This window comes from Haliotis cracherodii, unplaced genomic scaffold (assembly GCF_022045235.1).
Source record: "Haliotis cracherodii isolate W230 unplaced genomic scaffold, xgHalCrac1.p SCAF_4, whole genome shotgun sequence".
Lineage (NCBI taxonomy): Eukaryota > Metazoa > Mollusca > Gastropoda > Lepetellida > Haliotidae > Haliotis > Haliotis cracherodii.
The window spans coordinates 10,199,343-10,227,147 of record NW_027266297.1 but is presented as its reverse complement, the minus strand read 5'-3'; the positions used below and the strand labels follow the sequence as shown (position 1 = coordinate 10,227,147).

At 37.0% G+C, this 27,805-nt stretch overlaps 1 protein-coding gene across 1 annotated transcript; it reads left to right on the top strand.

Moving 5' to 3' along the window:
- Positions 1 to 487: 487 nt before the first annotated feature.
- LOC139478728 (uncharacterized) lies at positions 488 to 24,776 on the top strand. The gene is made up of 12 exons (XM_071261337.1): positions 488 to 563; positions 7,741 to 8,607; positions 8,739 to 8,848; positions 9,322 to 9,586; positions 9,810 to 9,998; positions 10,344 to 10,520; positions 12,308 to 12,417; positions 12,750 to 12,850; positions 17,013 to 17,175; positions 19,198 to 19,334; positions 23,266 to 23,784; positions 24,707 to 24,776. Exons 1-12 carry the CDS (start codon positions 488 to 490, stop codon positions 24,774 to 24,776), a joined length of 2,784 nt encoding a protein of 927 aa, XP_071117438.1.
- Positions 24,777 to 27,805: the final 3,029 nt, after the last annotated feature.

Here is a 27,805-nt window from a genome sequence, read left to right as displayed (position 1 = left end):
CCTAATTTGAGCTCCAAAGAATACCAGGAGTTCCTGCTTGAAAAACTCAAACTGTTGACCAAATAATTGCGAGTGTAAGGCGAGGATGCCAGTTTGTCAGGATTAAGTGAGTGACAGAAGAACTCCCTGCAATCCTAACCATGCCTAAATACATTGATCCCCTTCGTCTCGCGCACTTTCGGGAAAGTACAGAGACCCTCTGATCGCCAAATGTCTGAAAAAGGCGGATAATCTTTGTCAATCGTTTGAGAAATCCTCCCTAGCCAACGAAATGGCGGATATCCGCCGCTAATCTCAAATCGACATTCGGACAAATATGAAGTGTTTAGACTTCGAGGAGGAACCATTTGACAGTTTGACAGCCAGTACCGTACCGTGGGGTCCTCCATGCCAAGTTGACTAAAGACCGAACGCCAAAGACAGAGAAATATTAAACGGGGACGAATAGTTGGAGCCATTTATCCGAGAGGTTCGGCATTACACAAAGATGGCAATGGCGGCAATAATAGCTGTAATAAGTTTCACAATACCTGGATATATATCAACTGATAGTTTTACTACAGGTAAGATTTCTTTGTAATGTTAACATACGGCTTAATGTTGTGCAATGTATACTATGTGCATATCCATCATAATGATAAGCAGCAGAGAAAAATACAATCCTCTGTTCAAATGTTATTGGGCAAGTTCTTCTTTTTTATTTCATAACATACATATAAAGACCCTTCCAAATTATGAATAACTGCTCATTACAGCGGTATTTGTACAGTATGTGTTTTATACTATTTTGGTCGATATATAGTTGGACATTTCTTCTATATCTGCCAGTCAGCATTTGATTCTACAACAAAACGTTTTTCTAATTGAAAACATCGACATTCTGAAATGTACATATTTGTACATGAAAACTTATGTTTAATTTGCGTGCTGGCCCCTGTGAAAGTTACATTTCAATTCCTTTTTATACCACAAAGATGTGTAAAATGTATCGATCCAGTATGTAGTCACGCTCAGATCATATAGACTCTAGGATATATCTTAGTTCCTTTACAAGCATAAACTATGACCGATGAATTGGTCATTCTTTAGTTTTCAATATTAAGCCTCTGCATATTCTTATTTAAACCCAAAGGACGTTAGCTGAGGTATACAGTGTATATGACATGGTCAACAATGAAACGTGTTCATAATCTGCTGAGGTAACAAATGTGAAACAAATATTTTCAAAATGCTTTAGAAATTGTTCATTCGAAGATGATTTTGGACGAGTGACAAATGTTCTCTGAAGTACTTGTGTTTAATATCTTGCCTCGGTGACGTTAGTTTGTGGTGTTCTGTCAATGCAGTCTAAGGAGATGGAGCTAATGAGAGGCACGATTCCATACTCTGTGCCTTTGTTGCTTTATAAAGCTTTAAAATGTTAACACATGGTTCAATTTGATAATAAGATTGAATGCCGGAAGAAAAATGTACTTATGATGATAGCATCCATTTTGTGCTGTATCTTATGTTACACAATGTTCAATTCCATTTACATACACTAGTATATAACAGTATAATACATACTGTTCAATTCCATGTACATAAACCACTATATCAACATATAATACATAATGTTCAATTATATGTACATATACCATTGTATAATACATAATGTTCAATTATATGTATATACACCAATGATTGTATAAAACCTTATTACTCATAGGGTTAGAGATAACCGAGTTCATAAAAATCGTAGGTGCACGAGTGCAAATGTCATTTCTAACGCACCAGTGAAATGTTTACATCATCATTGTTGACGTCATTCAAATGTTATTGTGACGTAAGTTTGGACTAACGTCACACTAGAAACGTCGTCATAGCTGAAAATAATTGACGTCATTCGACATTTGTGGTTTTCTTAGACGTGATCAATGCATTTTTTTCTAAAGGGATAAAAAGGTCTCGAGCGGATAAAGAAATAATTGTAAATAAAGAAATTACACACGCATGTGTGTCATACTGATTTTACGAAAATCGTGTAAGAATGCATGTATTACCCTCGCTCTCGCTTGGAAAAAACAATAATTCTGACAGTCGTTTCGTAAATTCAGTATGACAGATATGCTCGTATAATAATATATATAATACATAACATTAAATTTCATGGGCATACATTGGTATATAAAGGTAAAATACAACATACCGTTCAATTCCATGTCCATACATAAACACCACTATATAATAGTATAAAACATAATGTTCAAATCCATTTGCATACAGTTCAGTATATAAAAGTACATGTATGTTATATACTGTACAATTCCATGTATATACTAGTGCACGACTGTATAAAAGTATCATACATAATGTTCCATTACATTTACTTGCACCAATATATAAAAGTATAATACAAACTGTTCAATGCCATGAGCATACACCGCTGTATAAAAGTTTGATACACAATGGTCACTTACATGTACAGATACCATTGAATAAAAGTATAATTCATGATATTCAATTTCATGTCCATATACCTCTATATGATTGTATAATACTTAATGTTCAATTTCATGTGCATTCACAAGTATTTGAAATTATGATACATAATGCTCAATTTCATGTACATACACCAATATATAAAAGTCTGTTGCACAAAGCAATAGTGATTCAATTATGTGAATCGTGAAATAAACAGGAACGTAAATAGGTGAGGATAAGATATATTGATGAACAACTTCTTTATTACAATTAGGTGAGTGAGTGAGTTAAACTTTTAAGTCACTATTACAATTAGGAGCGACGTTTCGGTGTAGGTTCTAACAACGTTTTCAAGTACTTGCTTGATAACGCTGTTAGTACCTACAACGAAACGTTGCTCCTAATTATAATAAATAGTCCAAAATATTAGAACTGAAAGAAGGAAATTAATTTCTTTAATTGTCAAAGCACAAACACAGAAAGTAACAAATACGCGAGAAAACGTATGTTTTCTCTAGTCTTTAACAAAGGAAGTACGTCGTTTTTCCCATTACCAGAGGCATGCAGTCTAACGCCCATAGCAAATATCACAAGAAGGTCAAACGACGCAACGCTTACTTTTACGCAACAACGGTATATTCCTATTGAAATGTAAAGCCTGAAAAGTAATTTCTTTTGTTTTCTTATTTACCTGCTACCAGACGCCGATTATCCTGGAAAACACACATTTAAGGTTGTAACTTATACTTGAAAGTGACACCTCTGATAAGTCGTCAGAAGTATGAGAAAGCGTAGCGTTATATGCTTTGTGAGGTACAGTATATTATATGTGTGTTGTAAGTAATGCCTGTATCTCTCACAGTGTGTATGTTTATTCAGATTTGGGATTGAGGAAAAAGGATACTTGTCTATGAAGAGTATTCATACTGAGTGAAAAGTCAAATTGCAGAACATACTCACATTCATAGTTATAATGGTAGGTTTACACATAGTAATATATTTTGGAAAGCAAACAGGAAGGTATGTTACTAAAGTGAGTGGGTGAGTATGGTTTTACACCGCTTTTAGCAATATTTCAGCAATATCACGGCGGGGGACACCAGAAATGGGCTTCACACATTGTACCCATGTCAGGAATCGAACCAGGGTCTTCGGCGTGACGAGCGAACGCTTTTACCACTATACTACCCGACCGCCCCTATTTTACTAAAGAACTAAAAAGCAGAATGGTACATCGTTAACTTGAAGTGCTTGGCACCATCGACAGTTTCGGGACCAACGAGGCCGATCCAAGACATGCAGTGTATATTATGGTCAATTGCTTAATGGGAAGAATAATATAGCTTTAATATTGACACCAATCTACATACATAAGATACATGGAAACGACAGCCGTTATGTTTGTTATGAAGACAGAATATTGCTAAATGATAGTGGTATTCCGTTCAATTCATCTTCCTCCTCACAGACCGCATCCGTGGGCGTCTACCGGGAGAGCGTCGGTGGTTCGATCCCCCGGTCGCGTCATACCACAAGATGCCTGATGCGCGGCGTTAAGGGGATAGAACACGAACTGGTAGGCTCGGAGTCACTATACTGAAAGGGGTATCCATGTTAAACTGCGGCATGAAATCTCAGTGAGCTAGCACTATATAACCAGCATTAGTCTGGACGCACACGCACACGCACACACACGTGCATGAACGTCAATATATAACTAATATCTTGAAAGCGACGTTGAACCAGTTCACCTCGCCTCACCTCCTTCTCAAAGCTACAACATCCGTCAGTGCACGTTACGTATTTGGGGACAATGTGAACAATGGCATGCTTAAACTGTGTGTTATGCCTGATACACCTGTAACGCCAGTGTTACTTCAATGTTTTGTTACGTTAAGGTTACGTATGCAGTGTCACAAGAACGTAGATGTATGGGGCATCTAAGATTAAGTGGACAGCAGTTGGTACATCTCACATTCAGCTATATACTTTAGTTATGAAATTGAAGATAAATGATCATATCATTTAATGCTTCTTTTCAACGTTGCGTATCTATTTCATAACACAATATTTTTATTGTTATCCATGTGACATTTGACAAACATGACAAAAAACTACTTCAAAATAGAGCTAAATTATTCTACAATGAATTTTGTTGTTAAGTACTCATTAAACATGAGTACATCATGCTGTTGTGTGGGTAGTTCTGACTTATAACCATTTTTTGAACATTGTTAGGACACGTTAGGCAGTATTGTACACTGCTTGCCCTTGCTTTCATATGTCAGCCGAAAAATATTCTCTAATCACAATTGTTATCTCTGAGAAATGATATACCAGTAAACGACACAGAAACACACTAATATGTTCGATAAACTATCCACTTCAATTATCATGTATATATGATCATCATACAGTCGTCTTATAGATGAAACCATATGCACACTCGCATGTAAAATTTATAAATCAACGTTTTACTCACATTCGTTTTATACTGATTAAATTACAAACAAATAATGATAAAGCCAACTCCTATTCAAGTGAGTATTTATGGGTCGCTTCGGTCGTTCATGACATTGATCAGGCAAGACGAAGGCCTCCTGTATTTTTGCTCACCTGGTCGCAATTTCCAACCGGCGACTCGGCGTTTGATTCAAAGAAGACTTTGCTACTTCTCACATATGTGTTTATTTACCAATGCGAGGATCAGCGATCAAACGCTATTTCTCAACAAATTACGCTACTAAAAAAGATACGTGTTTGTTGAAGCAAAAGGGAAATATGTAAAATCCCCATGGATGTTGGTGAGAATGGAGCAACTCTTCGCTGTAATGTCAAGAGATTAACCGGTGGGTCGATAAGTGTGTGCACCGCCGTCACTCATGGGACATTGTAAATATGTCCGTTGTTTTCATGCACTAGAACATGTTATGTGCTTTCGAAATTTAAAAACTTAACGGTTTCTTTCTTGGTTTTTACTTCACCAAAGTTAAATCATGTTTGACCTATTTGAGCCACGTGTCCAGTCAACATAGGTCCATGTATGTAAAGATTAAAATCTCTTTATGTTTCTCTACATGATGTACCAAGAGTCTAAATACGTTTTCATTAAGTGCTGATTCAAAGTTATATTTTTTTTAAAATTTGGAACCATGTATTTACTAATTGAAATTTTCATTCTGCTTCTAAATAAATTGCTATATTCATATACCGAGTTATGAAATTTTACACGTTTTGTTATTATAGTTTAAAGATAACACTCAGTGTATTCCGCGATATGTTTAGTTTCTTAGCGGAATGAGGAAATCACCATAATAATGGTCACTATTTACTATTCTGTATTTACAAATCCCACATGTCAAGCAACAATACTGGTTACACTTTTCTTTAACAAAGAATAAATAAAATGCTCAGTGTCAAGCGATAATAGTTTTGCCAAGCATTTACTGTATTACATTCACCCTAAACAGTAAAAACGTATTAATTGTAGAAATGAATGTTTCTCGAAGACACGATCGTATTTGGATAACAACTTGTTATTTCTAACGACGATTCAGGGATACACTTGTGCTATCATCCGGTAAGAGAACATCATGTTGATATAGATAAATAACGCGAAACAACTCTTTCCATTATCATAAGAAGTCTCTCCTAAAAGGAGAGACCTTTGTACGACTATATCATAAGTCGGGTTTATGAATCACTAACAAATAGTGATGATACAAGGTTTTCGCGAAAAGATGAGCGTATTCTGCTCCATCTGTGGCACGAGTCATAAACACATGTAAAGGTAAGCGGACAATTCACCTGAATAAACATGGAACATATGGCACAAGTCAAAACAGGGATTTGCATCAGATATCATTTTGTCACTGATGCGTCGAATTTGGACATGAGGCCTTGAATGTTGTAACCTTGATGAAATAACTTTTGAACAGGAGTCATATGACCCTCTATTAAATCTGAGTAGAAAGATATTGCTCGATATAACCTTGTGGATAGTATATTTGCATCTTAATCTGATTGCATATATCTAAATATGAAACAGATGAGACGGTTTCATCGGCCTCTGTTACTTCCTACACTGGTCTCTTTTTGTAGTTCAATCAATGCAAGGGAATTGGCTATTTGACCATTAATTAATGATTTTCCTGAACCTTGAATTAAACATCTTGGCCAAATCTCTTTGTTTTGATTTCGCCAATCTGAGCAGGAATTCTATAGTTGCCACGTTTAGGGCCACGTGCCCCAGGGATCATGGAATGCCGTTTTTCCTTGTCGTGTGGGATAGTGTTGTGCAAAGTTAAAAATTCAAGTGTTTTGACATAATTCCTTTTCTTTTGTCGCCTACAAATGTTGTTGTAGCCATGGCTTAACGGTAGCATTCACAGGATGGGTTAAACTAAAACATTATCATCATTGGGTTAGAAATGTCTGTAACGTATTGGAAGAATTAAACTCGACCATGTCTGACTTACATCTGCAAGGTGTAAAACAGATGCGCAGCGCCATTACAAAATCTACATGTGAAAAGATGTGATCCACTGAGAAAGACACAGTACCAGAATCACGTAAAAAACAATTACCTCAACAAAGAATAACCTCAACTATAGTACATACATGTACACACTATTCTGTTTCCACGGGGAAAGTGTTGAGCTACATTTTTTATATCTTTTCTCATCAACGACCGCCCATAAAAACCGGCCCGACCCTGAAGTATTTTTAAAAAAAGAATCCAAGCTAAATTCTGTTCCGGTTCCTCGCTTTTCGGGTTACTTTTAATTCCGAATTTGAACTTCTTCCTTAAATTCTGGCCTCACAAGTTATGTCGTTCATGATCAAGTCAGGAAATGTTGTTGTTTTGAAGCCTTGAAGGTTTGTTTAGTACAACTATGAATTTAGTTTTGAGTATTTGGGAATAGAAATAAAAATTAAATTCGACCTTCCATCCCAAGTGACGAGAAACATGATTCGGTTTATGTGACTTGATAATTTTTAAGGAACCAATAAGCCCCAGAGTAGAACTTCACATTTTCATTTTCTTTCAACATATGCCAACAGGACCTTAGAGCCAAATCCACATTTTATGTGCCTGTTAAGATATATGGGCATAGCTTGCCTTGCCTTACTCTTTGCAGGTTTTACGTGTGAATCATATGTTGAAGGGACAATAGTTTATACAAGTGCAATATAGCCAAAGTCTAAAGATATTTGCCTGTCTTTTGATGAAGATGATGATGATGATGATGATGATGATGATGATGATCCTTTCAGCTGAACAAAGGCCCCCGGGTACCTCGATGGACCAGTTCAGCGAGACATGGTCAACCGGACAGCACCTGGAAAGAAGATTCACGGACTCACCTCTGATTGAATGGACTTTCTTTCAGAAAACAAACGACGTGTATGAATCCAGTGACAGTAGTACACAGAATTCTGACTCTAGTCTAGGTAGTTATGCAGATTCTGGTACAACTGAGCACTACCAATACGACTATTATAGTGATGATAGTAAATCATCTAACACTGATCCACACGCCTTTTATAGTACCAATGAAGAGGAATGGCGGGAAACTACTAATTCAGAACCCAAAACAGCATATTCTGAAACGCGGCATTTTAATTCTCATTCAAGTCATGTTATATCTGAATCTAGTACACAATATGAGTCTGTAACACCAAATGTAGATAGCAGTACCGTTAGCCAGACAACGGTTGCAGAAACCCATTACGCTGATTCCACCTTAGGCTCATCGGGAGGGATCTCTCAGGATCTTTCCACATCTTCACCTAAGTTCACTGATTGCGTTTATGATGTGTCAAGGACGTCAGGGGAGATTATCTTTCCGGACAATCTACCCAGAGCAAATTCATCCGAGGTGTTAACATGTAAATGGAGAGTTCGAACCCCCGTCGGACCAAATATAAAACTCCATTTTAGAAAGTTGGAACTGGAATTAGGATCCGAGTATCTGGAACTTGCAGTAGGTATGGCGAGAAATAAAGCTACGAGGCTTATCACGGGGACCAAACTGCCAGCGGATATAATTGTAAAGGGAACAGAGTTGTGGCTGACACTTAAGTCAAGGCAAAAGGATGGATTTACGCAAGTGTCTCTTGAGTTTGAGGAAACAAATGAAAGTATGTATACCTTTGTACCTGTTCATCCGGTTTCATTCTTGTGTCCACTTTTTGTTGATATTGTATAATAAAGAAATGCTATTAACAGCCTATGTAGCAAAATCTAATATTTGAATCCGTAACTATTTCAGACAGTACATTCCCTGTATCTGACAATACAACTTGTGGCGGTCTTTTGGTCGACATGGAGGGCAACGTCTCGTCTCCCGGATACCCCGACAGGAATTACTCCACTAACGAGGTAAAGAGACCGGATATAACGAAGTCGGATATCACGAACCGTCAGTTAAAACTAACCAATTGCTAATCGCTTTACAGTTCAACGGTAAATAGTATTAACCTTACAAATGCTGAACGTCAGATACTTAGAACTGAAGATGTACCTTGGTGTCAGTTATATTCGGAAATGGCTTATCAGTTAAGGTACAGCGTGAAAACATAAGGTAAATTTAAACAATTAGAAATGTTACGTAACATTTTACACTTACATGTTACTGTGAGAGAGGAACCATTTCCCTTTTCTACGTACATGACGAACTAAAACATATCGAACTGATAAAGATGATCGGAAAAAAGGAAAAGTTAGTTAACAGCTTCATATAATTACAAATGCTACTAAATTCGAATTTCCTGTTATCCTTTCGTGTGTTGCCACATATTCATAATATTTGTGAATATTGTTGCATGAAATTAAAGTAATTTCTGTCCTTTCAGGAATGTACCTGGTACATCGCTGCCCCGGCCCACTCTGTTATCCAGATGAGCATCATGGGTTTCAAGACTGAAGTATACGACCAAGTCCGAATTGGTGTGGGCCTCCTAGCTAAGGCTCCAACTAGCAGGCTCCTTACTCTCTTTGGCGATCTTGTTCATGAGAGGGAGACCATAGTCCCCGCCAACTCCTTGTGGATAAACTTCTACTCAGATGACACAATAACTGCTAAGGGTTTCTTTATCCGTTACAAGATTATTCCAAGAGGTTTGTAAGGTTTCATATTCCACATAATGTTGTGATAATGAAGCAATGGAACATATGTATAGTTTTTATATTTAATGATAATCCACATTCAGATAATTGTTTTATTATTTGTAGTGATATTGTATACAAAGTAACGTGTTTCAGTAAAACCATACGGAACCGTGATATTTTGTGTCCATTAGAAATGATATTGTTAATCAGCGTTTTCACTTTATATTGTTAGCTATCTGCAATACAAGCAATGTGTTCGACTCTGAAAGTGGTGCCATCACTTCAGTCAACTATCCGAAACCCTACCCCATTAACAGCGAGTGTACCTGGACCATCGCTGGCCAACCTGGGTCCTACATAAATATGACCTTTCACGACCTCAGGATCCAAGATGGCCGCGATTTCGTTCTTGTTGGTCAAGGTTTGTTGAAAACATCGAAATCGCAATCGTTTACTACTACAACGCAGAAACTTTAACGCATGCATCAACAAAATATGAAATCCCTTTACATATTCTAATAAACACAATAACCTGATTAAGGACGATAGAAAATAGATGGACGGTCGAAAATTGTGTTCATAATGTAAAAGATCCGGGTTCCAGTCCTCAATCATACAGTATATAAATCTTCATACTGCATTCCATGTCCTACTAGTGGTACTAGTTTTTCGCACCTTGGAAACGAAATATTCACGTATAATTTGTTTCATGAGAGTGTGCTTTTACTCAAGAGTTGACACAGTGTTTCATATTCCCACTTTGAAGGTAAAGAAGTTTTCGATGGTCCATTCACTACCTACACTGGGAACATCACCCGGTCCTTCACATTGACTGTGAAGGCCAGTAATGCTTGGTTGCACTTCACGTCAGATCATCTGATGGGGGGTGATGGATACAGGGGATTTAATATCTCCTTCAGTGTCTTTGAGAAGGATCTTGATGGTAAGTGTATCAATCTTGCATGTTCTTGAATGTCTTTTGTTCATATGTGTAATATTATAAACCCATGTATTCCTTCGTTTACGAATGAACATCTTTATTCTCTTTTTGTATACGTGTGTACAGCTGTGTAATCTCTCTTGTCATATTTGCATATTCTGTATATGCAATTAACTGAGCACAAAAAATACATATGTATTGGTGATAGAAACGTTTAGAGTTTGTCATCAGATTTTGAAAATAACCCGGAAAATTTATAAGGATTAATATTTTTATTAAACAAATTATCTCTGTATACGTGTATATACATGTTTTGTTTATATTGTCATATTTGCATATAAAATGAATTAATCGCTTAAACACATATACAAGTACAGAACTCAATTTAATGTTTAAAACTAGAGTACATTATCTGGAGACAAACTCACCCAATGAGGATAAAATTATTGCAAATGCTATTTTAAAGTCATATTTTATCAATGTTATGCATATTTTACATTGCATATACCATTGGAAACACACAGAGTGCAGATGTGATTATTTCTCACACTGTAATTTGTTCAAATGCCCACAACACAAAAACCCTTTTCTTTATGTAATATTATTTAACTGACCTAGTGTTTTGCTGACGATGGGCGTGGCGGGATCACAATCAGTAATTTCACATAAACCCAAGGGAACACCGTACCGCGTTACATTTTTATATCCCAATAGCGTTGACACTACTTCACATCATCTTGGATTATGTGGTGGTCTGTTGTCCACATAAAGGTAGTGGTTGTCTAGCTCAAAATCTTAAGAATTAATATACTTCCTGTATATATATTTTGTATCACACTTTTTTATATGAAACGTGATCACCTACGACAGAGTATACTGGAACGCTGGCATAACAAGCTTCATTAAAACCGAACGTGACGATGTTGATGGTGAATGGTTCAGCGAGTTGATATTGTCATGTTGGGGCAAATAAGAATGTTACAACACGGACGGAATATACGTTCTTTACATTCCCCCAGTTCCAGTTACCGCCGTTGTTTTAATAACTCCATCTTTTTCAGTAATCGCTACTGAGTATGAGAGATGTCTTCTTCTAGTACTCTTAATCACCCACGCAGTAAAATTCCTATTCGTACTGGCGTTTTCTGTAGATTGGTGTTACCGTTATTGGTCGTCCCCGTTCTGTGACATTTGCTCTCACCAGCAGATATCTCTCTTCAAATAACGTACTAATGTTCAAAGGTCGAGAGTATATATCGATATCTACGGGCAATAATATGGTTAGCAAAAGAGAAAATCGATTGGCAAAATGTATTGTAAGAATTTGAACGTTTTGAAAAAAATAAGATTTTATGTAAACGTCTCTTATGAATCACATGCAGAATACACATGACGTATCCTTAGAAACGTCTATTTTTGGAAAAGAAACTAGGAAAACAATTTACCGAGATTTTTTACATGTGTGAATTTGTACATTAATGAATAACAACATGTACAGGATTTGACCCACACAATGAAGGTTGTGTGTTACATTGATATATGTATGTTTCATACGTATAGACGACATGTTTATACACAGGGACGTCGTGTCATACGTTGAGACATGTAACAATAAATCCGTTATACCAGTTATAAGTTACCGTGTAAGTGCCTTCTCCTTTGACACAGGTCTTCATTCGCAATTGTGAAGCATTTCATCGATGCGTTAAATAAGCTAAATTATTCACTCATATAGCCGCTAATGATTTAGACGAGACGAGTATTGACATAATTATCAAATGTTCTTGTAGAACAACCCACAACTCCAAGGGGCGTCAGGATTGAGGATAACTACAAGTTAGACCAAGTTCCACGAAAAGATGTCCTCATCTTTAGGCTTACTGGTGTGCAAAAAGAACAGGTATGGATGGAGATATGTATGCATAATCCAGAGGCATAATACTTTTTAACAATATGTATAGTGCGGAACAGCAGGAAAGGAGGAGCAAAAAAGGTTGCTTAGTTGTCCCAATGGCAGTGAGTAAGAGAATGTGATTAACACCGTGTAAGAAACAAGCGGGAAACGTGAAGTATCTTCGTCATTTTAGACTTTCTACCACAATGAGTTGGCTTTAAACAAATCAAACCAATCATTCTTTCACTCACTCACTCAATGTTTGTAACACATTATTGTCAATTAACCTGACCCAAATGTTACATACACAATCACATCGTTCGTTTTTTAACCAACAGTTTGAATCCCGACTTACTCAGTTCCGAACTGAATTAACGAGGGTAGTCAATGAAAGATGTCAAGCGAACCCATCCTGCAAAGATAGTGACAAACCTCTCAGGTAAGAAATAATTAAACCAGTTCCGTAACATTTTTGTTGGCACTGCTTGGATGAGTGAAGAAAGTAATAAGTGCCAAATGTATACCAACATAGTTTGACTAATGTGCCCCAGGGGGGGATTCCATGTCAGAATTGATCAGGGGACTAAACGTATCAGTTGGTCAGGTTAGGTGACTTTATTGATTAGGTGTCATCGTACCACGACGGCGTGAGGCGTTTCTCATAATATCAATCACTGGTCAGTCTGGTCCAGACTCGCCTACTTGCAGGCCACCATCATACAGCTGGAATGCGTCGTTAAACAAAAACAAAGCAAACAAACATTATTTGCATCATCGACACAATTGATGCAGTGTGCAGTATATGCCATCCATTGCATGCCTAAATCTGTAGTGACGCAAAATTCCTATGAACAGGCTCGTGTTTCCATATGAGTCACTTTTTACCAACTTAAAAATCTATTTTGAAATTATGTTTAAACATGAGACATATGCTTTATTCAAAAACTATATAAAAAAGTATAAAACAGATAATATATATATAACTATAACTATATATATATATATTATCTGTTTTATACAGTGTCATTCTTCTGAATTATAATTCTTTTAAGAAAAATGTTTCTCATATTTTTTGACACATCATGATGGAATGATCTGATTCGGATTCCTAACTATGAAGCTATCTTTTGCATTATTATTCAGAAACAAATGATAAAGCTGAAGGTAACAAAGAATATAGCTTCTGAATTGAAATAATGTCAAATCATATTGGTACTCACATGCTTACAATATGAATTGAATGTCGAACTGTCCTCAGAACAATGAAACCCGTGTTTTTGTAGTTTACGTCAAACATTCATTAAAAGTATGTCATTTAAGACATGCCATGTTGAGGTGACAGAATGCTTATTACTGTTAGATAAGGAGATGTTCTTGTCCGTTCAGTTGGTGGATGTAATTGAATTCTATTTGGACGTTAGTTTGTTCAGCAATTTTTTCAACTTTCTTCCGCAGCATCGATTCATAACAAACATTCCATTAGCTTCAGCATGTTTACAAAGGCAGTTCATGGCATTGTTTTTAGCATTCCCCTAAGGACACGACAAAACTTGCACTTTTAATTATGTCATAAATAATAACTGAGAGCATCACTTTTTGTCGAGTTTAATTTAACTTAGGCTTATAAGCTTGGACCTTATTGTCAAAAATGTTTAAAGTCAAAGAACATAATCAAAGTTAAAATGTCAGAAAAATGACAAGAGCGAAAGGTGAATGCCATATATTTACAGTGAAACCACATTACCTAAGAACTCGATATATCGCTCGAATAAGTTTAAAGTCAATGATATGACAAGGACAAAGTCGTGTCAACATCATATTAGAATTGAAATTAGGTTAACATAACAGGAGTCGAATGTGTGTCATTACTATGATCAGAATACAGTGGAATGACATACATTTACAGTAAAACCTCATTACTTTGAACTTGATTAACTCAAAATATCGCTCAATATATTCGAATTGAAGAATCCACCGTTGTTTATTATATCCGCCTGACAAGAAATCATTTAAGTTGCTCTACAGGATAGGGAGGTGCCATCGTTATCATTAACATACTAGTATAGATCCTCATGGTTTCGAAGTAATCTTTCTCACATTTGCTATTCTTGATTTACTTTTGATATTTGGTTAAGTACATTTAATGAACATGTACCGGTAACTTCTCTTGTTACATAAACATGTCATGGTTAAATAATCGTATCTCATAACTAATATTTTTCTTTCGCACTTTACTAAAAAAAATTTAACCTGTTTTTCATCGCTATATTATAGTGATTCATAAACACATGCTCATGATACAGTCGGAATTGTACACTCAGCTGTGTTTAGCAGAAATTATTTATGAATATGAAAAGGGGTTTGTCGCTTTTATTTTGTCTTTGAAATTCAATTTTGAATACCACCAGCCCATTCGTTTCCATACACCGAGGAAAATGTTAAAGCATCACTTGCTTTATATTTCTACATAAAATAGCCAAAATTGTACTTACATCCGGTATCAATTTTTTGACGGAAGATATTTTTGTTCCTAATAAAGTGCGTACTTATTTTGAAATATATAAAACAAAATTAGTTATCGTATGACTTCTTTTCAATGGTAATAGTAACTAGAGAGAGAGAGAGAGAGAGAGAGAGAGAGAGAGAGAGAGAGAGAGAGAGAGAGAGAGATTTATTTCCTCCAGAAGTTAATCCGAAGATTATACATAATTAATCAAACGTATTCACACAAACTCATATTATCTGTACATATATACATTGTCAATAAAAGACAGTAGCACCAGTGTCATGCCATTCACACAGTACAAAAGGTTAGATCAGATGACATAATCAAGGTAAGGCTTTAGTGTAAGTACATGTACATAAGCAGAAAATATCAGTATAACAGATTCCCATGTAACTATATCAATACATTGTGAGAAGTGAGTATCAGCACCAAAGAAAAATGACAACATAGCTTCTTCATCTTGTAACTCCAACTGGACATAGGTTTCAACATCAAGCAGATCAATAAAAGTTGAAAACAGTTCAAAATTAGTTATCTTATGACTTCTTTTCAATGGTAATAGTAACTAGTAATTGAGATCCCTTTCAGTTGCTTCCTGAAACATACAGTGCTCTTGTACCAACTTTTCAACAGGCATCTATTGTAGTCTCTCTTACAGGCTCCTGATCATATATTTAATAAAACATTCACCCCCATTCCACATATTACCCCCTTCTCTATCAGGCTACACTCATTCCATTCTCAGCTCTGAAATTAGGAGTCTTGAGTGTGCTTAATAATCAAAGGTGCCTATATATAATTATGTTTATTTAACCTTGCACTTTAATTCAGTGACTATATGTTAGTCTAATACCGGTGGAATGTTAGACATCTGCCAAAATGAGTTCGGTGTCATATGAATGATGTTTTTACAATAGATATTGAAGTTGAATATATATGAACACAAAATAGGTGGTGCTTAACTTATTTCCATGTCTGTATCAATCTTTACATTGTCTTTAATGAAACCATTCATATAGGCACAGTAAATGTTTCGGGGCTATTTTGGTCTTTTACCGCAAGTGATCACAGCAGCTAATGAGTTGTAGAATGTGAAAGGAGTTGTAAAATAACATCAGTAATGACCTTCCTTTGTTGAGGTGCATGTAAGTGACTGAAATATATATGCTATTTACATGTCTGTCTTTTGTTGATTAGTCTTACTCATGTTTGCAAATATCCATCAATAGATGTTAGTATCGTGCCAGGCACGAACAAAAAGGTATTGGCATTTCTTCTACCTCTTTTTAGTGGGATCGGTCAGGCTTTTTTTATCCCATTTTGGGAAGAAACTCACACACAGACATTCTTTAGCCTCCCGGATTATAGTAAATACATCTGATGAATCGCCTTTCAAGGTTTCAAAACGTTTATTTTTGTTCATAAAATAAAAGTAAAATTTCGGGGGGTTTTATAACTGATAACTGAACTTTTATTTTTCACTAATAAAAAGTGTCCGGGAATTGGCAGTTTGTAGAAAATGAAAGTTCGCTCTGATAATATTGAATTATATTTCCTACTCAAATGAACATTTCCAGTTGAAATTTTGAATCGAAATACGTGTAAAGGAGTTTCTAGTTCGGGTGAGTTTTTCCCCGACAGGCGCTTGGCTTGTATTTGTCCAGGGCTTTAAGCGGGACAGTCGAAGTATGTTCTCTATGTGGCTCCGGACATTCACAGGGGCGCAAGGTTGACAGTCACTGCAACTTCTCACGGTAGTACGGACTAGCCATGTTCCCCGTTTAACATTTACTCTCAAATCGGGAAGAATGTCAAAAAATACCTAGTACGAACATTTCCGCAAATACTAAACTACGCTACAAATCAACCTGTTTGATATATCAAAAAAGTGTAAAGAAGTACTCTCATCATTTAAAGATTGATATTATCAAATACTGTCAACCGTCTAACATTAGGCGTAGACAAATTTAGCAAAGCCTCTGGTTCGGATGACAAACATGCTCTGTTTGGTTATCTTCACGTGGTCAAATATGTCTGACGTGACGTCACAGAGATCGAGTGATGTCATGGTCCCAGTTTGATGTGTGTGTTTCAGGACAGAGGACGTGGAAGTCACCTCACTGACAAACGAAGGTGACCAGTTGGTTGTGGAAGTGCTTGTACGAACAGCTCTTGTTGGAGACTATGCCATGGACTCTCTGGACTATGAGGAACTAGAGAAACTCTTTCACTCTGACCTGCAGACTCTGGATCTTCAGGTAGGACATCTGGTTTCCAGGATTATGTATTGGATTTGAAGGGAATTTCCGACCGTTTGCTCAGATCCCCACATTCTTTGCCTTCGAAGCGAAAATCCTTCAGAAAGCAAAGCATTTAGGCTATGGGTCAAACCTTGTTATTTAGCACCTAGTTCATGAGTTTCACGATCATTATGTCTACAAAGCTCCTTGCCTCAAATATATTTACTTGGTAGTTGAAATAGAGTGAAGAGATTGATGTGCTGTTTACTTATGACATTGCTTTTAATGTCTTAAGCTACCATATCCATAATGGTATTGAAACTGGCGCCGGACAGGTCATTGAAACGTCTACATTTGATCATGGCGCTAAAACGTGCAAATGTTATGGTCAACAGCTTAGGAAATATGGACGCCTTGCTCAGAAAGGCGTCATATTTGTTTTGTCTAATTTGTAAGTCCTAATTCTATGAAACAAATAAAGACTCGTAGCAGAATGTAGATCGGTAATAATAAGCTTTTCCATAGAAATAGAGGCATTTTGCAACATTTTGCAGCATATTGTTGGGCCTACACATTAACTACCATGTTACTTATTAAGAGGCATGGCTTTCCGGTGACATAAGAACAGCTATGTCGTACTGTGCCGTGTTTTGCTCGAAGACCTAAGTACAAACTCTTTCCATCTTTATCCCTCTGTATAAATCATGTTCTTAAGGTATCTAATAAATTCATACGTGCATGACAATCATTAAACGATTGCATCAGACAGTAGACATTTTACTTCGATCAAAACCCCTACAGTCTCCAGATTAGGTTAGAGGGTTGTTCATGTTTGTGTGGTGTCTTCAGCACGTAACATAATTATTAAGTAAACTTCTGCATTTTCATGTGAAAGATGTGGACTATAAAGTATTTTCAATTTCAAAGACATACAAATATATTATCTGTAATGTTATTTCTATTTCGTCTATAAACTGCAACACACATGTGCGTATTGAAATGTTCCAGCTTGACTTCGACATTACACCCGCCATATTTCTCTCATTGTTATTTTCAACCACCAGGTGTTGATTCGGCGCTCTTTGACCCCAGTAAGTGGCAAGGTGACCTAAGATCCCAGACACGCTGTAATCAATAACTGTATTTCTCCCCGGTGGGAATAAACAACTGTTGTTGTCCTAAAGATTTGATTTTCAGTCCAATTTAATCTTTCTGCTTAAATAACATGTGCGACCTTGTGTTGTGGCACTCGTATGAATCATCCCTTTGATCACAGCGTTCCCATTATGACGCAATCACACTAGTTCAACTTTTTTAGCCATAAAATCAAGAATGTTGTTCCCATTGGGTTGCATTTGATTAGAGGATGTGCTAACTTAACGCTAAAACGTTGTTGGAATGTTTTCGAAACAGATGCGTCATGTTTGATGTTGACAGGGCAAAATTATGCTATGAATTTGCATGTCCTGTGAGTTGTTCATATATGTAGCCGAAGCAGATTTCATAACTAGTAACGATTAACTCATGCACAGTGACTAATAAGTGCTAAGAACGTTTCATAACGAAGTATGTGCTCTGTAGGTCAATTGTATATATTCGGTTGCCCTAAAACACATCAATACATTCACATACGTATAAACTGCACCGTGTAAGGCAGTGTCATAGTCATCCCTTCTGATCAATGCGTTGCGTTAGCATTTCCTATCCATTTTTTCCCGTTAAACCTTTGCATCATTGTGTTTCGTTAGCCACTAACATGAATTTGTTCCGTTAGCCCTTCTTATGAATGCGTTTCGTTTGCCCTTTTTATCAATGTGGTCCGTTAGCCTCTCCTACCTATGTGTTCTGTTCTTACTCGTGCGTGTGTTAACGTTCGTTAGTCTTTCCTATCCATGTGCTACGCTGTTACGCCTTCAAATCAACGTGTTCTGTTAGCCCTTCCTATCAATGTTTTCCGTCAACCCTTCCTATCAATGTTTTTCCGTTAGCCCTTCCTATCAATGTTTTCGTCAAACCTTCGATGTGTTCTGTCGTCTTCAGCATGGTCCTGGTGGTGCAGAAGGAGGGGAAGAGTCGAGGTTACCCGAGTGGCTAATCGGGGTCATCGTGGTGGTCATTCTGCTTATTGTGGTGTTCTTTGCAATGGTCATATACTCTCTGGTGAAAGAGAGAAAGAAGTAAGTATTTTTATAGATAAAGTCATGGGTACATGGCGTAGGTTATGTATATGTGTAATAAACCTTTTCTTAATTATCATATATATTTTGGTTGAATTCACGTTATATTTGCACGTGCCATAACAGTAGCTTGTAAGAAAATAGATCATATTTACTGTATTGAATGGAAAGAGATGTTCTGCCACAGTATTAGGGGATGCCAAAACGTTACCACTGCAACATAACAATTGTCAGTTGTTATTGATATTCACCAGTGTACATAGGGAACAACACACATACTTCATAGTATGTGGTTTAACTTTCAGTGTTTCATGACCTCCTAGCCTTAAAACCGTTTTGTAGGTGCAAAGAGGTCCAGGCGCATGCCTTTAAAATCCGCCTCTACCCGACAACGGCTGTGTTTTGTGTATGTTAAAAGGCCCAGGCGCATGCCATTACAATCCGCCACTACCCGACAACGGCTGTGGTTTGTGTATGTGAAAAGGCCCAGGCGCCTGTTGTTACAATCCGCCACTATCCGACAACGGCTGTGGTTTGTGTATGTGAAAAGGCCCAGGCGCCTGTTGTTACAATCCGCCACTATCCGACAACGGCTGTGTTTTGTGTAGGGCTAGGGGGGTTGTCGTTACAATCAGCCACTACCCGACAATGATTGTGGTTTGTGTATGTAAAGGGGTCCAGGCGTATGTCGTTACAATCAGCCACTACCCTGTAAGGTTGTGTTTTGTACGTGCAAAGAGGTCACTGTCCAGTCCAGAATAAATCACTGAAAATCAGTGATGACACCAGGTGTTCGGGAAAAGAGTTAGCATTTACTGCCCTACCGGTAGTACCCGCCAGACACACAATTTACATAAAAACAAGTGTTTTTTTCCCTGACACCACACATCAGTGCATGCTATCAACACAGACCACACAATAAAGTTGTGGACCAGAAATCCAGTCAAACGATAGTGCATTTAATGATTTTGATGAAACTAAAAACGATATGTTAATGTTAAATGACTTCTACTGTGTACAGGGACGGTCGGGTAGCCTAGTGGTTAAAGCGTTCGATTGTCACGCCGAAGACCCGGGTTCGATTCCCGACATGGGTACAATGTGTGAAGCCCATTTCTGATGTCCCCAGCCGTGTTAATGCTGGAATATTGCTAAAAGCGGCGTCAAACCATACTCACTCTCTATACCGTACAAGTGCAGAGGTTGTGCTGCATATAAGTAAAGAAAAACAACAACATGTGAAACATATGTGAATACAAAAGTACAAAATCATACATGCCCTGTGGAATTGTAAGACATTATATTGAATTTTGCAGCTGTATGGATCTTCGAGTAACCATGGGTATTTTTGGTATTGCTTACATAGCCCTTAATAAAATCACAAAATCACCCCAACTGATTTCTGCATAACAATAAAGACATATAAAGAGCAGAAAATGATAACGATAAACTTGTCTTATCGAAGTGTTTTAGAACACAACAACACGCAATATGAAAAAGCATTACACAACCGCTTGATAGCATTCACACTACAACGCTACATATGACATGTATTAGTGTATATGAAGAACGCACTGGTATGTCAACTGACTATACATATAGTAAAATAAATGAATCCCGTGATACAAGTATGTTATCAATAACCATAATGGTTATCAAATCCTTCGTTCATCAAAACTGTCCCGGGATAGAAATAGACACCATTCTTTTCTTATGATGTTATCAAAACCTGATTTGTCTTGTCAATACTCCAATTATTTACAAGCCGCTGTAATATAGCTGCAATATTGGTGAATGTGGAGTGAAACAAAACAATTACAACAAGCACTGTTACACACGATAATATGCATTGCAAGTATAAAGAACTTATATTAACCTTAATACCAAATCCCACTTAAGTCAATGCTACTTGCTACGTGCGTCAACAAAACAATATAAACACAACGCGTTTATAAAAAGATACACATTTTATCTGATCTTATACATATAAAAATATCTAACACGATTCTTATATGATATAATCCTGCTAAATAGTAGCAATAACATCATCATAAGGAATTTAGTCAGTGCAACGTAACCTTCGCACGTTTCTCGGGAGTATTTGCTACTACCTCTAGTACAAGGTACAGAACTTCAGAGCGATGCATGTATCCTAAACGAGAACGTTATAAAAAGAAGATTCCCTGCATTCTCATGCATAAAAAGTGTAGGAAATGGTTGACGTCGTATCTCTGTCGACCAGTGTCAACACTGCATCGTGGGCCGCTAAGCGGTGCCCGTACAAAGATTTAATATCGGGTTTGAGCGACTTGCAAGGCCGGAGTCAAGGATCCGTGAGAGAATGCCGCATATGATGGTCTTAAGGACGGGGCTTAGGTGATTCTGAGCAAACAGCTGGGATAAACACGCCATATTTGACTATTTGGAGTCCATGCGAGACGCTATAGTTGTACAGCAGTCTTCTTTCCCTCAGATTCAATATTTGAAAACTTTGTGGCCATCGATAAATACCTTTCACTGCACTTATCACCTCCTTGCTATGCAAGACATGTTTTCTTAATTACTTTCACGGTTTAGGTTGAAAATACTGGCTTAAAATGATACAATAAAATGTTTGACGTTTTTATTCAAGAAGACAGCGGGAGAAAACATATTTGCATTTGAAGACCCCCCTTTGTCAAGTTTTGAAGCAGGGCCTTTCGTTAAATGTCAAATTTAAAGACTGCTAGGAATACTCTTCACGCGAAACATCAAATGTTCGTCGTTTGTCTTGGGAAATAACATGCAGGCAAGAATTAGGAGGTTATGTTCGGTAAAATGTGAACATCAAGGTCGGCTGGACCTATTTTTCAGTGGTAAAATATGTTCAAAACAAATGTTTCATACTTGTTTGTTGAACTTTGCGTTTTTCGAACGTGTGTTTTACAAACTCAAATACCACGCGGTTTATTTGGATAAAACGATTGTATGAAAATTGAAACCTAGAGGCTTCAACGCGATACGTGCTGCAGTTTCAAACGTGTGAAAATGTGCACGTTGAAATTAATTGAAGCAATTAGCAGTGAGTTTGTCTTTTCCTTTGTCCAAATAATGCAATATTTACATTTGCAGTGATTTTGGACAGGTCTGTTATATGAGTATATATTCACTATTTCACTTAAAACCGATGCCTTATCTTGCACATTTAACTTTGTATAAAGAAATATATTTTCTCTGCCTTAGTCACAATACAGCAGCATTTATATTTGCTGATCTGTGTCTTGTATTTAGTCCGTCAAATGTGTATATATTTTCACTTCCATTCGAATTTGATGCCTTATTTTTAATAAAAACACATATGTACGCATTATATTTAGGATGACAGTTAGAAGTTTTCTCTACCTCTTTCCCAAAACAACAACATTTATATTGCTGTGTGACATATTTGTAGCTAGTTTATCAAGTGAGCATATGTTTTCTATTTCACTCGAAATTGATGCCTGATTTGAATGAAAACACACATTTTCGTATTTCATTTATCTTCAGCAGTAATATATTTTCACTATCTTTGTCCAAATACAACAAATTACGTATTTGCTGAGGTATTCGTATTTTGTCTTTTCTATGTATGCTATTGTTTTCTTTACCTCAAATACTTGTCCATTTCTACATGACGTCCCCGAGAACACTAATGCCATCGTAATTTGGTATCCTGACAATTAAAAATACATGTATCATTATATGCGCCAGTTATGAAATTGCACACAAATATTTGTCACCAATATTTTTACTTTAACACCCACTGGAATCTGATTATTCTCTGGCGTTGACGTTTTATATTCATTATCTTTAAACAAATCGAGCTGGTTTTTGAGACTTACTGCAGGCTCTCTGGCTTTGCAAAATTAGTTATGACTTTGTTGTTATATACAACACTTAAATGTCTTTGCAGGCAACGAGCTGGAAGCTACGGTGGAAATACATCGTCTGCATCAATGTGTGATGAGGTGGAGGTAGGGAAAGATGACGGAAACATACGAATAACCTCGTTTATTGTCGACAATGAAAAAAACAACGGAAACGGTTGGGTAGATACTGAAGCCTCTACGCTTCAGAGACGTCCCCAAGCCGGCATCCACGGCTGTATGAACCCCGCTTACGTCGACGACGAGGAACAGGGAAAGACTAAATCTGCCGACAAGAAAAAGGATCACAAACCAAAGGAAAATGGTAAAGAAACCAGCGATTCAGACGTCAGAGAGAAGGCCGTTGACGTTGAACCACAAACCGATAATGAAGACAATGAGGTTGACATTAAAACTACAACGCCATCGATCGAAATTAAAACGGAACAGGATCCAACACTGGGAGCTTCGACGTCGAAGACGGAAATCAAAACTGTTGAAACCCAGGAAGCTGAAGTAAAGGATGCCGACAATACGATATCTTTGGACGCGGACAACCAAACACGGTAAACTTTTAGGTTGACGGATGTGTATATGGAAATAATATCCAGTATAAAATTGTTTTAAAGTGACCGATCGATTCATCGTTGTGAAAAGGGATGGGAGTGTTTGCTGCAATTTGATTGGTTGAAAAATGTTGAGTATCCGTTTTTTCTCAATTCCCAAATTTGGAAAGAATGTGCCATTCGGTCTGGCTAAATGTATACCACATAAATATTTGATTTGGTTTGTTTCACATTCTACCAGCCAGGTTGCTGTGACCTACGGAACATTACTGCAAACGTTTGTATTTTACAATATCGACAAAATTATGTGTTTTCAATCAGGGTTCTCTTTGTAGTGCGAAGACCCTGACGTCCAGTATGCCATGATAAGGAAATGATATTAACCTCAAACGTCATACATTCAGTAAATGATTTATACCAAGTTAACGCATATTATGCACAGTTGTAATATTATATGAGACAAAAGACGAAATGCCGTTTAATAAAAATGCTCTAATGTCAACCACAGACATAAAAACGCATTATTTCGAGGGTAGCAATCGAGAATCATTCCCGTTTGAAATCGCATGAAGGGGAGTTAAATAATAAGTAAATTAGAAAAGAGTTGGGTGTTTCGCTGCTTTCAACAGTTTTTCAGTAATATCTCGGCGTGTCAGGTTGATGTTGCAGGGAGGCCAAAGTCAACCAACGTAGAAATTTGCCGTTTTGATCGAAATAAAGCAAATCTGGGATTCGAACCAAACGACAAGAAGATCCTAGCATTTCTAAGAGACGCAGCTCTGCATATCTAATTGCGGTGCTTTGGCGACAGGATCTTTGGTGCACTAATGTAATGAACCAAACGAGATATATATGGCACGTATATACTTACATGAATACAATGACTATCCATAAGAAACCGAATGGTCTTTTTTATTGACAGAAAGGACAGCTCTTCAGATTCCTGCAACAGCGACAAGGGAGATAATTCAGACTTGAGCACCAACTTGTGAACCACGGATTGTCGGTGTGAAAGTACGGATTGGTACATAAAAACGAAATGACAATAGCTTCCGGGACATGTTGTATAATCTACAGCTTATGCTTATTACATGTGGTCGTCAGCATGCGAAGTGTTGCATTATGAATACTTATTTTTATTGTTTTGTCACAACATTGTGTATGTTCCCGTTGGTGTGAATGTGGAGAGAGTTTGGAGTACGTTGTTTTATATTGTAAAATACTGTAGATCTAGAGAAGAATAAAATATAATTTTATGTATGTTCTTTTTATGTGATGATTTGATGTTTCTGATTTTATGATTTTATATGACACCAAGTGACACTTTTGAATCACTATTCTCGAACTGACGGAAGGGTTCCGACGCATGTTGCCTATCGGGCACTATCCTTTTATTGAATAAATGTTGCACAATCTGACAAAGTGAAACTTCCATGTTAATTACTACTTAAAAACTAATCAGATCTTGAGAGAGAGATATATATTATTAAGATACAACAAACATTACTTATGAATACATTTTTATGAAAATTGTATGAAACATATCAATATCACTATCAAAAATGGAGTAATATTTTCCCTAATGTCTCCATCCTATGTGGGTAACATGAGTATGAAGGAGTATTTTGCCGGCACTACAATGACAGTTGTCCAGGTTTTATTTTGCAGCAACATCGAACAAATTAGACTATCACAAATGAAATCGTTGAATAGTCTTTATCAAATACACGTACAATGTGTGAACAGATCATATGTAGCACGGTGAACTAAACTGAACAAAAAGAATTTGAGAAAATGAAATATTTATATAACGTACTCATTTAAAAATACTCAGTCTTCATTACGAAAACATATCCCCACAAACATTCACAACTTTTGTTTGTTCTTTATATATGAAAACAGCATCATGCTTTGGCGGTACAGTGCTTCTGCTTTTTGTACATATGTACCTGATACTGTTATATACTGGATGGAAGTGTACATGGGAGTTTCATAACGTGACATCTTAGGCATCCAAGTGATGGTTTTCACGAGTAAATGTAAAGTGTCTGGCATGTCAAGTTATCATGTGAGATATGTTGTGGAGGTTATGACACCGTCTAGAACCTTTTTCCGGCGCAAAGTCTAGATAACATCACACCAACACTGCTTACACTTATATGTTATTACCCTGTGTCGCACATAAATCTGAAAGCAACTACTGAGGAATTAATTGGGTTTTTTTTGTTTTAAAAGTGAGCCAGCGTATAACGGTCACACTTTTACCATACACCATACTCAACGGGTTCGATTTCCCACATGGTTACAATGTCTGAAGCTCATTTCTGGTGTCCCGGCAATGATATTGGAATATTGCTAACATCCTCGTAGATCCATACTCACTCATAAATTGTCATAAATGTTCCTCTTACCTTGATACACACATTGAAAGGTACAGAATATATTTTGTTAAGTTTAAACGACACTAGGGTATTCACCTCACAAATCCAGTGTGTCTTTTTAAACCTATACAAAGAAACTGCTAGTGGCGCTTTATTTGACATGTAAAGTGACGGGACAGTGTCAGTGATCCTTCAAACTTTTGTCAAAGCGTTTGGACATGACGTTCATCGATTCTCACACTCGTGAGAATCTGATCGTGTTGGAAAAGAACGATGTCATTTCCAGTGTGTTTGTTAAGAGAGAAGATCTCACGTTGGGGAGTCAAAAGTCACAGTACGTTGATAACTGAGGCGGTGGAGCGCTCAATGTTTACTGTGAACCAGCATCAGTGATTGGTTTGTCTCTACCCGGAGAATTGGGCCAAAACCTGTTTGTAATTTGCAGGCGATGTTTTTATTTTTATTTCATTATCAATGTCCAAACTCAGCTGCGTTGGGTTACAAAATAAACATCTAAAAGTTTAGAGGTTTTTAAGGCAGGTCTGTCTTATCTAATTACATGTATGACCTGTTCAAGCTAATTGCAGGTGATAACGAGACTCCTACGCGCTTATACAAATACGTTCCTGACAAGGAACAAAGCAAACACTCGGGAATGAAAGCGATATAATACTGATTATTGATTTCAACTAGATAAGAAGAATAAGAGATGTTGCCTATATATAACCTTTGCCTTTGTTTAACGCCACACTCATCAATATTCCAGCTATATGATGGCGGTATGTAAGAACATCGATCCACGCAATTGAGATACGATGACATGCATCAAAGAGGTCAGCGAGCCTGACTTCCCGATCCCGTTAGTCGCCTCTTACGACAAGTATGGTCGCCTTTTACGGCAAGTATTACTATATTGTATCCATATTTAATAGTTATATGCATACGTGTAAACAGCATGTTTGATCAATCGTAAGCAGCATCCAATAATCAAAGCTACAATGTCTGATTGTTTGTGATGACCCAACCCATTAACTCCTCTCTGGGGACCCATCACTGGTTTTAGCTTTGCGCAATATTTATCAAATGTTAACAGTAAACAATTTAAGCTATGCCATTCGAATACACCCCGTGTCATCACTATTTTATAGTGATTCATGAACAAATGCTCACGGTATAATCGGAATCGATTCCATTTGTTATGATTATGGAAGTGGATTATGTCGCTTCTATTTATCAAAGTTGGTAAGAATAGTTTGCACAAATGACATTGTAAATAGTCAGCCTACAGCTCTGTATAATATGTATTTTGTCAATTTCTGCGTCTTGGTTCGTTCGGGCCAATGCTATGGCCCACCATCCGTTGATATATTACATAAAACAAAAGGAATTTACAAATGCAAATTATGGGAGTAATGGTTGTCTGAACATCATGACATTTACGCCAATAGATTCTGTTTCGACATATAATCGACACTGTTTTTCTCTGGCGTTGACGTTCTATACATATACGAAGCAGGCTACATGTCTCATTACAGACTCTTGCCTGGAGATATAAGCATATTATATTTTGACAAAGTAAGCTATACAAAATATTTTTCAGAAATATATCGGCGCCAGAGATTGACAGAAACTATACAAAT

Excerpts from the sequence above, each read along its gene's own strand:
- LOC139478728 (XM_071261337.1), top strand. The coding sequence starts at position 488 with ATGGCAATGGCGGCAATAATAGCTGTAATAAGTTTCACAATACCTGGA. Across the intron at positions 19,335-23,265 it reads CTGGTGAAAGAGAGAAAGAA|GCAACGAGCTGGAAGCTACG; the intron begins GTAAGTATTTTT and ends ATGTCTTTGCAG. Across the intron at positions 23,785-24,706 it reads GACGCGGACAACCAAACACG|AAAGGACAGCTCTTCAGATT; the intron begins GTAAACTTTTAG and ends TTTTATTGACAG.